The sequence below is a fragment of the Somniosus microcephalus genome, chromosome 18 (assembly GCF_052327205.1).
Source record: "Somniosus microcephalus isolate GS21.2 chromosome 18, FLI_Smic_1.0, whole genome shotgun sequence".
Taxonomy (NCBI): domain Eukaryota; kingdom Metazoa; phylum Chordata; class Chondrichthyes; order Squaliformes; family Somniosidae; genus Somniosus; species Somniosus microcephalus.
Window position 1 is genome coordinate 53105746 of NC_141004.1, and position 14094 is coordinate 53119839.

General features: G+C 44.8%; 1 protein-coding gene across 1 annotated transcript in view; it reads right to left on the reverse strand.

Annotated features, from left to right (window-relative positions):
* Positions 1-14094, reverse strand: part of ppfia4 (PTPRF interacting protein alpha 4) — a 165373-nt gene that overhangs the window by 116506 nt on the left and 34773 nt on the right. The window contains exons 2-3 of the mRNA XM_086011458.1: positions 12006-12227; positions 6850-6996 (exon numbers count right to left, since the gene is read on the reverse strand). Of these exons, the coding sequence (XP_085867584.1) occupies positions 6850-6996; positions 12006-12227 (369 nt within the window). The remainder of the gene's footprint in view (positions 1-6849; positions 6997-12005; positions 12228-14094) is intronic.

Consider the following 14094-nt stretch of genomic DNA (forward strand, 5'->3'; position numbering starts at 1 on the left):
CCATTCGGCCCTTCGAGCCTGCCCCGCCATTCAATAAGATCATGGCTGATCTTCTACCTCATCTGCACTTTCCTGAACTATCCCCATATCCCTTGATTCCTTTAATATTCAAAAATCTATCAATCTCTGTCTTGAATATACTCAACAACTGAGCCTCCACAGCCCTCTGGGGTAGAGAATTCCAAAGATTCACCACCCTCTGAGTGAAGAAATTTCTCCTCATCTCAGTCCTAAATGGCTGACCCCTTGTTCTGAGACTGTGACCCCTGGTTCTAGACTCCCCAGCCAGGGGAAACATCCTCCCTGCATCTACCCTGTCAAGCACTGTAACAATTTTTGTATGTTTCAATGAGATCACCTCTCATTCTTCTAAACTCTAGAGAATATAGGCCTAGTCTACTCAATCTGTCCTCATAGGACAATCCCCCCATCCCAGAAACCAGTCTGGTGAACCTTCGTTGCACTCCCTCTATCCTTCCTTAGGTAAGGAGACCAAAATTGTACATAATACTCCAGGTGTGGTCTCACCAGGGCCCTATATAATTGCAGTAAGATGTCTTTACTCTTATACTCAAATCCTCTTGCAATAAAGGCCAACATACCATTTGCTTTCCTAATTGTTTGCTGTACCTGCATGTTAACTTTCAGTGATTCGTATACAAGGACACCCAGGTCCCTCTGAACACCAACATTTCCCAATCTCTCTCCATTTAAAAAATATTCTGCTTTTTTATTTTTCCCTACCAAAGTGGCTAACTTCACATGTCTCCACATTATATTCCATTTGCCATGTTCTTGCCCACTCACTTAGCCTGTCTATATCCCCATGAAGCATCCTTCTCACAACTTACATTCCCACCCAGCTTTGTATTATCAGCAAATTTGGATATATTACATTTGGTCCCCTCATCCAAATCATTGATATAGATTGTAAATAGCTGAGGCCCAAGCACTGATCCTTGCGGTACCCCACTAGTTACAGCCTGCCATCCCAAAAACGACCCGTTTATTCCTACTCTCTGTTTTCTGTCCGTTAACCAATCCTCAATCCATGCTAGTATATTACCCCCAATCCCATGAGCCCTAATTTTATTTAATAACCTCTTGTGTGGCACCTTATCGAATGCCTTCTCAAAATCCAAATACACCACATCCACTCGTTCCCCCTTATCTATTCTGCTAGTTACAACCTCAAAAAACTGTAACAGATTTGTCAAACACGATTTCCCTTTCATAAATCTGTGTTGGCTCTGCCCAATCCTATTATTATTTTCTAAGTGCCCTGTTACCACGTCCTTAATAATAGATTCTAGCATTTTCCCTACTACTGATGTCAGGCTAACTGGTCTGTAATTCCCCGTTTTCTCTCTCCCTCCTTTCTTAAATAGTGGGGTTACATTTGCTACTTTCCAATCCGCGGGAACCGTTCTAGAATCTATGGAATTTTGGAAAATGACAACCAATGCATCCACTATCTCTATAGCCACCTCTTTCAAAACCCTATGATGTCGGCCATCAGGTCCAGGAGATTTATCAGCTTTCATTCCCATTAATTTCTCCAGTACTATTTTTTTTACTAATACTAATTTCTTTCTGTTCCTCATTCTCGCTAGAGCCTTGGTTCTCTACTATTTCTGGGAAATTTTTTGAATCTTCTTCCGTGAAGACAGACACAAAGGGCTGGATTTTCATTGAGGAGTTGGGTTGGAGACGGGACTACAACTTTCGGGGTTGTAGTCCCGCCTCCATCGAGTTCTAGCCAACCCACTTGATTGACCTTGTTGAGCCCGCCCAGCGTACTCAGCAGGCCAATTAAGGGCCACCCGGCAACAAATGACGTCACAGATTGAAATTTCATCTGTCGAGACCTTTTGACAGATGAAATATCAGCGTTTCACAGCTGTTTTGAAGCTGTCAAACACTGACAATCTGTATTCTAAGGCCTAGAATTTCAGTTGCTTGCGCCACCAGTTTGCACCCAAAGAGGCCACTCAGAGGCTTTAGCGCCACTGGCCACAACCACCGCGATATTTAGCGGGGCGCTAATGGCGGCGTTAGCCTGTAGCGCTGCGCCGCCACCGATGACGTCATCGGTGTGCGCAGCGCCCCGCTACCACCCCGAACGCCATATTAGGTCGCGCCCGCCTCTTCTGCGCCAGCCACAAATAGCGACCGGTACACAGGGGCCAACCTGTGGCAGTAGTGGCGCGAGTTAAGGTGGAGGTGCGGTCGGCCACTTTTTCGGCGGCTGCCTGCCCGCACCTCCGTCCCCGGCCTCCTACACCCCCCCCCCCCCCGCGGCATTGCCGGCTGTTTCCCGAGAGCCCGGCACTTCTCCTTGGTGCCGGGCTCATTTGCCGGCACTCGCGAGCGGGGATCACGCTGTTGCAGCCACCTCCCCCTTAACAGTGGGAGGAAGGCCTGCAGTACCGCAGCATGCCGTACCGCAGCGGGTGGCGCTGCGGCACTTTGCGCGCCGATATTCAGTTTCAGCGCCCCAAGCGGGGCGCGGGAAGCCTCGTTTAGCGGCCGGTTTCCATTTGGGGCGCAGAAACTGAATATCCCGATGGCGCAAGTGGCTCCGCGCGCAGCGGTAATTCCGGCGCCCAGGCGAGCTTGGCGAGCTTGGCGCCCCAAACTGAATTTTTAGCCCTAAGTTAATTCCTTACTCTCAGGATGATTTAGAGATCTCCCTGGAACAGAAAGCTGAATGCTGCAATTTTTGACAGCTCGCAGCCATTCTGCTTTCTGTGCCGGTGAGATGAGGGACTCCCGAGACCTGAAGGAAGGAAGGCTGCAAAGGTATGTAAAACTTCTTTAAACACATTACACACACTTACCTTTGCACTCATGCACCCATCACTCACCTGAACACCGGACATCTCGACCCCTCCAAGCCCTTCATCCCGACGGTCCGCCTCCTCTAACTTGGCGTGGTTTGGAGCCGTCGGGAATCCCACACTTCAACATTAAAAATAGGGATTAGGCTAAAAATGCCTGTTAACTACCTGTTAACAGGCAGTTAATTGACACTAATCCCCTTCCTGCCTCGGGGAGGCGGGTCCCAGTGCGGGTCGGGTACCCGCCTCCTTTGAAACTGGCATGGAGGTGGGTTGGGGGTGGGATGGTGTCGGGACCCCCGATTTCGGGATTTTAACAACCCCCACACTTCCAATCCCGACTCCACGGCCCAATGAAAATCCTGCCCAAAGTATTTGTTTAATTTCTCTGCCATTTCCTTATTCCCCATTATAATTTCTCCTGTCTCAGCCTGTAAAGGACCCACATTTACTTTCACTAATCGTTTCCTTTTTACACACCTATAGTAGCTTTTACAGTCTGTTTTTGTGTCTCTCACTAGTTTACTCTCATATTCTATTTTCCCTTTCTTTATCAATTTCTTGGTCCTCCTTTGCTGAATTTTAAAATCCTCCCAATCCTCAGGCTTACTGCTCTTTTTGGCAACATTATAAGCCTCTTCCTTTGATCTAAAACTATCTTTAACTTCTCTTGTTAGCCACAGTTGGATCACTTTTCCTATGGGGTTTTAGTGCCTTAAAGAAATGTATACAGGTAGACTACCCTTTATCCGGACTTCCGAAAACCGAAACCCTCTAAAAACCAAAGGTTTTTCCGGTCAGCGTAAGTCGTGCGCACGACATGACCAGAGTGGCGCACGACTTACAGGCCTAGCCAGATAAGGGATAGTGTAGCATTTTTCCGCACTTCTGAAAACCGAAATCGCTCAGCGTAAGTGTACCAGCCTTTATCCACACATCCGAAACCAGAAAACCTCTGAAAGCCGAAAGTGGAGCAAAGCATAACTTCTGAAAACCGAAATGCGCACGACCGCGACCCCCGCCGACCCCCACCCCCGACCCCCCGGCCGAACCCGACCCCCACCGACCCCCGACCCCCCCGCCGTACCCCACCCCCGCCGTGTTTGAAGTTTTACTGAATGTTTTCCTTACAAATAAACTGTACTACAGTATTTATCCCTGTAACTACAGTATTTATAGTCGTTATTTTCGGATAAGGGATAGTGTATCCTTTATCCGCACTCCCGAAAACCGAATTACCTCTGAAAACCGAAGTGTTTTCGCGCACCTTCCGAAATCCGAAATTTTCCTAAAATCGAAACACGGCTGGTCCCGAGGTTTTCGGATAAAGGATAGTCTACCTGTATTTGTTTTAAATTATGCATTAATTCTTTAAATGCTAGCCATTGCTTGTCTACCGTCATACCTTTTAATGTAGTTTCCCAATCTACCTTAGCCAGCTCGACCCTCATACCTACGTAGTTTGCTTTGTTTAGATTTACGACCCTAGTTTTGGATTTAACTAAATCACTTTCAAACTCAATATAAATTTCTATCATATTATGGTCTCTAAAGGCCCTTTTACTACAAGGTTATTAATTAACCCTTTTTCATTGCACAATACTAGATCTAAAATAGCCTGTTCCTTAGTTGGTTCCTCAACATACTGATCTAGAAAACTATCTTGCATACATGCCATGAATTCGTCCTCCACACTATTACTGCAAATTTGGTTTGGCCAGTCTATATGTAGGTTAAAGTCCCCCATCATCACTGTATTACCCTTGTTACATGCGCCTCTAATTTCCTGATTTATACTGTGCCGTACATTACAACTACTGTTTGGGGGCCTATAAACAACTCCCACCAATGTATTCTGCCCCTTGCTGTTTCTTAGTTCCACCCAAACTGATTCTACTTCTTGATTTTCAGAGCCAAGATCCTTTCTCTCTACTGTCTTTATCCCATCCTTTTATCAGGGGCACCCCTCCTCCTTTTCCATTCTGCCTATCTTCTAAAAGTTAAGTATCCTGGAATATTTAGTTCCCAACCTTAGCCACTTTGCAACCACATCTCCATTATGGCTATTAGATCAAACCTGTTAATTTATCTATTTTGTTGCGAATGCTTCGCGCATTCAGATATAGTGCCTTTAGCTTTGACTTATTTCTGTTTGTCCCTGATGTCACCTTAGTCACTGATGCCCTATTACCTTTGTTACTCTCTCTGTCCCTTCCTGACCCACTGCTTATTTTTACCCAAAACTCTACTCTGCTCTAGAGCCTTGACATTTCTCTCGGGGCTTTTAAATTTACTCTTTCCCGAATCCTCCCGCCCCACCCCCCCTTCATTAGTTTAAAGGCCTGTCGACTGCCCAATTATTCGGTTCGCCAGGACACTGGTCCCAGCCCGGTGGAGCCTGTCCCCACAGAACAGCTCCCTCTTTCCCCAGTACTGGTGCCAGTGCCCATGAACTGAAACCGCCTCCTCTCACACCACTCTTTGAGCCACGCATTTAAACCTCTAATCTGTTTGTCGCTATGCCAATTTGCGCGTGGCTCAGGTAACAATCCAGAGATTATTACCTTTGAGGTTCTGCTTTTTAATTTGGATCCTAGCTCCTCAAACTCCCTCAGCAGAACCTCATTCCTAGTTCTACCTAAGTCGTTCGTTCTTACGTGGACCACAACAACTGGATCCTACCCCTCCCACTCCAAGTTCTCCTCCAGCCGCAAGGAGATGTCTTTAACCCTGGCACCGTGCAGGCAACGCAACCTTCGGAACTCTCGGTTGCAGCTGTAGAGAACAGTATCTATCCCCCTGACTATATTGTCCCCTACCACAACTACATTCCCTTTCACTCCCCCCACTTGAATGGCCTCCTGTACCATGGTCAGCTTGCTCATCCGTCCTGCAGACTTGTCCTCTTGCTGCCTATGTGGATGAGGAACAAGGGCAAAGGCTGAGGCTCCTCCAGCACTGCACCTGGGGTCCCCGTACCTGCCTGATTCGCAGTCACACTCTCCTGTCCCTAACCAGACCTGTACCACTACCTAACCTAAGGGGTGTGACTGCCTCCTGGATCAAAGTGCCCAGGTAACTCTCCCCATCCCTGATGCCCTGCAATGTCTGCACCTCAGACTCCAGCTCAAAAACTCTGAGCTGAAGTTGCTCAAGATGCAGGCACTTACTGCAAACGTGGTTGTCCGGGATCACAATGCTCTCCACAAACTCCCACATGCTGCAGTTGCGGCACAACACCTGCACTGCCATCCCTATATGAGCTTGTTTTATTTAATTAAATTTTATTAAATATGTAATTAGGTAACTTAGTTTACAGTGTAGTTTCTTGACCACTTACTTGATCTAGATTAAGGTAAGGGTACTGAAATTAAATATCTACCTGTAACACAAAGTACTACAAGTAGTGTAGGCAAAAGGCAGCAACTCCTTCCCCCTCGTCTCTGAATTCTCACTCTTTCCAAATTCCCAAATAAAACACTCTGTTCAAGACCACTCCGTTTAATGCCACTCTGTGCAGACATAGGTTCACATCAGTGGTTTACCATGTGGTGCGTTTCCAATCTTAAGCAGGTTATCGGGGAACGGGCATGCATTTTTCCGCAGAGGAGCAGAGTTAACCCAACCTGCCCCTGAGCACCGCCGTTGACAAAAGCTGTCAAGTACTTGCCCTCTTTGTATTGGAACAGAGCGAGAGGTGAAACAGTGCGAGAGGTAGAACAGCATACAAAAGAGGAACAAAGGGAAAAAAAAGAAAAATCAAAGACTGGTCGTGACACCCAAAGATCTTAGAATAAGTGACTCCTTCCTAGTTACATGGGTACATGAACCATAGTCTTTTAGAGTGCTTGTGTATTATAACAGCACCATCTACTTAGCAAACTACTGCAGGTTTCACTGAAAACATGCCAAATGGTGGGAGTGACTGTCATTTTATTGTTACCTGTTGGAAATGAATGAATAGTTTCAACACCCACGTTAATTCTTTCATCAGCTAAAAACATTTTACCTGGCGGTGTAGAGAATCCTTATTTGCAAGCTCATGTTCAAGTTTGTCATTAAGATCATGTACTGACGTGGACTCTCTTTGTGCAGCTAAATAACGTTTTTCAAGCGTCGTAATCCTCTCCTCCATGTCATCCTTCTGCGCCATTGCCTAAAGCCAACAAAAGAGAGAGTTAAATGTAATACTAGGTCACAACAGAACTCTAACCAGGTGTCAGCCTTGGCTCAGTTAGTAGCACTCTCACCTCAGGCCAGAAGATTGTGGGTTCAAGCCCCTTGATAATCAAGGCTGACACTTCAGTGTAGCACTGAGGGGGCGCTGCATTATCTGAAGTGCCATCAGGTGGGTGTAAAAACACCCAAGGCACCATTTGAAGAGGAGCTGGGGAGTTCTCCCAGCATTCAAGCCAACATTTATCCCTCAATCAACACCACTTAAAACAGATTATCTGATTGCTCTTTGTTATTGCGGGCGTGCCCGTTCCCCGGTAACCTATATTGCTACATCTGCATAGCAAGAGTAAATGCATTTTAAAAATATATATTTCATTGGCTGTGAAGCACTATGGAACATTCTGAAATCATCAATTTCTTTACCAGGGCTAGTACTGTGACTCAATCAACAAAGCTCCCTAAAAACACTTGAATTGTTCAACTGATAATTTTTGCCACTCACTCCGAGGTGCGTGTTATTCTTTTGGTGGTGAGGATGAGAAAATGAAATACAGATGCTCAAGCACACCAACACCAGTTATATCATACTATGCCATCTTCATCCAGCAGATTGGATAGTTCAACTCAAACCTCAGCACCAGTTTGTTCTTGTTTCCTGTCGTTGGAAACTTCCTATGGTTGGAGTCCCACAGCACCAATGTTTTCTGCTTTAGCCCTGGTACTGGAATGGTGGGTATAAGTCCAACACAGAGAGACAAGCAACTAGTACATATTTTGACAATACAGACACTCCGCTTTGAGCATAGATGAACAGTAAGAAGAAATTGGGTATTATTCAGATTTCCCCATGAGGGGAAACTTTCCTCTCTACTAGGTGTAGCAAGATTGTAAATGGATTTAAAAAGAAAGTGCTTATGATTTCTCTACACTGAGAGCACAGAGGAAATCTTGTCCCATGAGTAGTTCCTGCTCTTGTCTTGGTGATCATGAATTCAACCCGGATGTCATGGAAGGTGGCCAAACAGAAGCTCTTTGAGGTGGTGGAATAATTGGTGGCAAGTCTTCTCAGCTGCCCTCTTGCATTCACCGGTGTCTGGTTAAAGAGTGGCTTTAGCAGATGCCCAGGCAATAGGATGTCTTCCTGCTCCCACGGTAAACATAGAAGATAGGAGTAGGAGTAGGCCATTCGGCCCCTCGAGGCTGCTCCGCCATTCAATGCGATCATGGCTGATCATCCAAATTCAGTACCCTGTCCCTGCTTTCTCTCCATATCCCTTGATTCCCCTTAGCCTTAAGAAGTATATCTAACTCCTTCTTGAATATATTTAATGAATTGGCCTCAACTGTCTTCTGTGGTAGAGAATTCCACAGGTTCACCACTCTCTGGGTGAAGATTTTCCTCCTCATCTCAGTCCTAAATGGCTTACCCCTTATCCTTAAGACTGTGACCTCTGGTTCTGGACTCCCCCGCCATCAGGAACAGCCGTCCTGCATCTAGTCTGTCTAGTCCTGTTAGAATTTTATAAGTTTCAATGAGATCCCCTCTCATTCTTCTAAACTCCAGCGAATATAAGCCCAATCGACCCAATCTCTCCTCATATGTCATTCCTGCCATCCCAGGTATCAGCCTGGTGAATCTTCGCTGCACTCCCTCCATGGCAAGAACATCCTTCCTCAGATAAGGCGACCAAAACTGCACACAATACTCAAGGTGTGGTCTCACCAAGGCCCTGTACAACTGCAGCAAGACATCCTTGCTCCTGTACTCGAATCCTCTCGGTATGAGGGCCAACATACTATTTACCTTCTTAACTGCCTGCTGCACCTGCATGCTTACCTTCAGCGACTGGTGCGCAAGGACACCCAGGTCTCGTTGCACTTCCCCTTTTCCCAATCTATTGCCGTTCAGATAATAATCTGCCTTCCTGTTTTTGCCACCAAAGTGGATAACCTCGCATTTATCCACATTATACTGCATCTGCCATGCATCTGCCCAATCGCCAAACCTGCCCAAATCGTACTGGAGTTTCTCTGCATCCTCCTCACAGCACACATGCCCACCCCGCTTTGTGTCGTCTACAAACTTGGAGATATTACATCTAGTTCCCTCGTCTAGATCATTAATATATATTGTGAATAGCTGGGGTCCTAGCACCGATCCCTGTGGTACCCCACTAGTCACTGCCTTCCACATGGAAAAAGATCCGTTTATTCCAACTCTTTGCTTCCTGTCTGCCAAACAGTTTTCTATCCAAGTCAGTACCTTACCCCCAATCCCATGTGCTTTAACTTTGCATTCTAGTCTCTTATGCGGGACCTTATCGAAAGCCTTTTGAAAGTCCAAATACACCACATCCACTGGTTCTCCCTTATCTATTCTACCAGTTACATCCTCAAAAAATTCCAGTAGATTAGTCAAGCATGATTTACCTTTTGTAAATCCATGTTGACTTTGTCCGATCCTGTCACTGTTTTCCAAGTGCTCTGCTATTACATCTTTTATAATGGACTCTAGCATTTTCCCCATTACCCATGTCAGGCTTACCGGTCTATAATTCCCCATTTTTTCTCTACCACCTTTTTTAAATAAAGGGGTTACAATTAGCTACCCTCCAATCCATGGGAACTGTTCCAGAGTCTATAGAATTTTGGAAGATGACCAGCAATGCATCTATTATTTCTAGGGCCACTTCCTGAAGTACCCTAGGATGTAGATTATCAGGCCCTGGGGATTTATCGGCCTTCAATCCCATCAATTTCCCTACAAATACTGATTTCATTCAGTTCCTCCCTCTCATTAGACCCTATGTTCCCCGACATCTCTGGGAGTTTATTTGTGTCCTCCTTTGTGATGACAGAACCAAAGTATGTATTTAATTGGTCTGCCATGTCTTTGTTCCCTATTATAAATTCCCCTGATTCTGACTGCAAGGGACCTATGCTTGACTTTACCAATCTTTTTCTCTTCACATATCTATAGAAGCTTTTACAGTCAGTTTTTATGTTCCCTGAAAGTTTACTCTCATACTCTATTTTCCCCCTCTTAATTAATCCCTTTGTCCTCCTTTGCTGAATCCTAAACTGCTCCCAATCCTCAGGTTTGCTGCTTTTTCTGGCCAATTTATATGTTCTCTCCTTGGATCTTATGCTGTCTCTAATTTCCCTTGTTAGCCAATGTTGAGTCACCTTTTTGTTTTATTTTTATGCCAAACAGGGATGAACAAATTCTGTAGTTCATCCATGCGATCTTTAAATGTTTGCATTTACCTATTCACCGTCAACCCTTTAAGTAACATTCCGCAATCCATCCTAGCTAACTCGCGCCTCATACCATCGTAGTTTCCTTTATTTAAATTCAGTACCCAAGTCTCTGAATCAACTACTTCACTCTCCATCTTAATGAAGAATTCTATCAGATTATGATCGCTCCTCCCCAAGGGGCCTCGCACAACAAGATTGCTAATTAATCCTTTCTCATTACATAATACCCAGTCCAAGATGGCCTGATCTCTAGTTGGTTCCTCGACATATTGGTCCAGGAAACCATCCCATATACACACTAGGAATTCCTCTTCCACAGTATTGTTACTAATTTGGTTAGACCAATCTATATGTAGATTAAAGTCACCCATGATAACTGCTGTTCCTTTATTGCATGCATCTCCAATTTCCCGTTTAATGCCATCCCCAACCTCAGCATTACTGTTTGGGGATCTGTATACAACTCCCACTAACATTTTCTGCCCCTTGGCTAATATCCTTCCTTACTATTGTGTTAATCTCTTTAACCAGCAATGCTACCCCACTGCCTTTTCCTTTTTGCCTGTCCTTCCTGAATATTGAATACCCCTGGATGTTTAATTCCCAGCCTTGGTCACCCTGGAGCCGTGTCTCCGTAATCCCAATTATATCATATCCGTTTACATTTATTTGCACAGCTAATTCATCCACCTTATTACGAATGCGCCTCGCATTAAGACACAAAGCCTTCAGGCTTGTTTTTTTAACACTCTTAGACCTTTTAGAATTATTGTTTACTGTGGCCATGTTTGATTTACACCCTTGATTTCTCTGACTTCCACTTTTGCTTTTCTCCTTCATGTCTTTTGCTTCTATCCTTGCTTCCCTTTCCTCTGTCTTCCTGCACAGGTTCCCAACCCCCTGCCATTTTAGTTTAAACCCTCCCCAACAGCACTAGCAAACACTCCCCCTAGGACATCGGTCCCGGTCCTGCCCAGGTGCAAACCGTCCAGTTTGTACTGGTCACACCTCCCCCAGAACCGGTTCCAATGTCGAGCAGTGGCTTACAATAAGGAGAATAAACAGAAAGGAAGGAAAAACAAGGAGCAAGAAAAATCTGAGTTACTGTGCTCATCCTTCCAGGATTATGATGTGGACGGCCATGGGGTCTCTCTCTCTCTCTCTCTTTATTCATCTCATTAAGAATGTCAAATTTCAACTCTGACCATGAAAATTCTTTCCCACAGAAAGGGAGAGTTGACTTTTACCAGTCAGAATAACATTATCAGACTCCTGACAACAGGCCTGTCACTCATTTGGTCTGGGAATAGTGTGTCCCAGGGGGGTGTAAAACGCAGAATACCTCTGACCTTTTAGTAATCAATGGTAGCAACATTAAACACACAGTAACATGAAGTCAAGGATACATATGCAACAAACATCTACTAGAGCAGAAGGTTGGATCATACTGTGATCCTATTACCTGACATTAGTACTAGGGAAAAACTTTCAACCATAAATTATTGCAGTTTTCATTAATAACCTTATGATGTCAAAAATCTTCACTGAAGAATTTTGATACTCAAAAAAGAGGAACAAGCAGGCCAATTTTATAAAATGCAAACAGTTGTAAAATTTTATTACCATTTCTGATGAAAATATTTCCATTCTACAGTGGAGAGAAAAAGATAAGAACATATTTAGATTATTAGTGTTTTAAACTATTTGAACCGGGTCACATCTCACCTCCCTGATGTCTCTTTGGTACTTGCTGTTCATCTCCTCTGATCTGATCAGATCTTTCCTGGCTGTGTCCAGGTCTTCCTCCAGTTCTGCCACTCGCGCTGATAATGTGGACAGGCGCTCTTTCACCTGCGTCACCTCAAAGTTCTGTTTCTCCAGCAATTCCTGCATCTCCACAACCCGACTAACCTCATCGTTGGGATCAATGGAACCATTTGAAAGCCTCTGCAATGTTAATGGCAAAACAGCAGGCATTATGTACATGGTGTTCTACATGTATTCAAAATAGGGGACTGTGATAATTAAGAGATGTCACTTTGAACATCAAAGTTAAACATAAACTAATAAAATCAGCTTCATGTTTTAGTGCTTACAATGATCAACTCAGGCATATTTAAATGGTCTTTATTGACTAGTGGGCTCCCAATACAAGTTCAAATTGGAAAGATTGGATAGGCTGGGGTTGTTTTCTTTGGAACACAGGAGGCTGAGGGGAGACTTGACTGAGGTGTATAAAATTATGAGGGGCCTAGAGATAGTGGATAGGAAGGACCCATTTCCCCTGGCAGAGAGGTCAATAACCAGGCCGCATAGATTTAAAGTAATTGGTAGAAGGATTAGAGGGGAGTTGAGGAGAACTTTTTTCACCCAGAGGGTGGTGGGGGTCTGGAACTCACTGCCTGAAAGGGTGGTAGAGGCAGAACCCTCACCGCATTTAAAAAATACTTCGATAGGCACTTGAAGTGCTGTAACCTACAAAGTTATGGACCAAGAGCTGGAAAGTGGGATTAGGCTGGATAGCTCTTTTTCGACCTGCACAGACACACTGGGCTGGATTTTATCAATGAAGGCGTGTAGGAGGCGGGACTACAACTTTTGGGGTTGTAGTCCCGCCTCCATCGAGTTGTGGCCAACCCACTCAATTTTCACTTGATTGACCTTGTTGAGTCCACCCAGCGGGCTCAGCAGGCCAATTAAAGGCCACCCAGCAACAGGTGACGTCACAGATTGACATTTCATCTGTCAAGAGCTTTTGACAGATGAAATATCAGCGTTTGACAGCTCTTTGAAGCTGTCAAACACTGACAATTTGTACTCTAAGTTAATTCCTTCCTCTCAGGCTGATTTAGAGATCTCTCCAGAACAGAAAGTAGAATGCTGCAGATTTTGACAGTTCGCGGCCATTCTGCTTTCTGTGCCGGTGAGATGAGGGACTCCCGAGACCTGAAGGAAGGAAGGCTGCATTATTAAGTAACGGTAAGTAAAATTTATTTAAACACTTTACACACACCAAACACACTTACTTCTGCACTCATGCACCCATCACTCACCTGAACACCAGACATCTCGAACCCTCCAAGCCCTTTAGCCCGACGGTCCGCCTCGCTAACTTGGCGTGGTTTGGAGCCGTCGGGATGCCCACACTTCAGGGATAAAAATAGGGATTAGGCTAAAAACTGCCTGTTAACTACCTGTTAACAGGCAGTTAATTGGCACTAATCCCCTTCCCGCCTCAGGGAGGCGGCTCCCAGCACAGGTCGGGTACCCGCCTCCTGTGAAACGGGCATGGAAGCGGGTTAGGGGAGGGATGGGTTCGTGCCCCCCCCCCGACTTCACAATTTTAACCCCCCACATGCCTCCAATCCCGCCTCAACGACCCGATGAAATTCGAGCCCAATGCGTTCAATGGCCTCCTTCTGTGCCATAAATTTAAATGATTCCATGAAATACAAATTGATCTATACTGGTAGACATGTAAATTATTACTTTAAATGGCTCATTAACAGTAGTCAAACAATGAACATTTAAATTTTTCCCATTCCTTTTCGAAATCTTTGCTCTACATAGTTCTGCACAACTCAAGCAACACAATTATAAGAGATGATAGGGGGAAATATTAGTTGTCAGCCACCAACAAAACAGCACAATCGGAAGTTATCAAGACTTCACTCAACAACAAAATGTACCAATCTGATCTGTAATTTACTGACCATCTTATTCAGTGTTAGAATAGTCAATTGTTCAACTTGCAAGAAAAGAACTTGGAGAAACATAACCACATTTGAGAGATTATTTTTTGATAAATATAAAT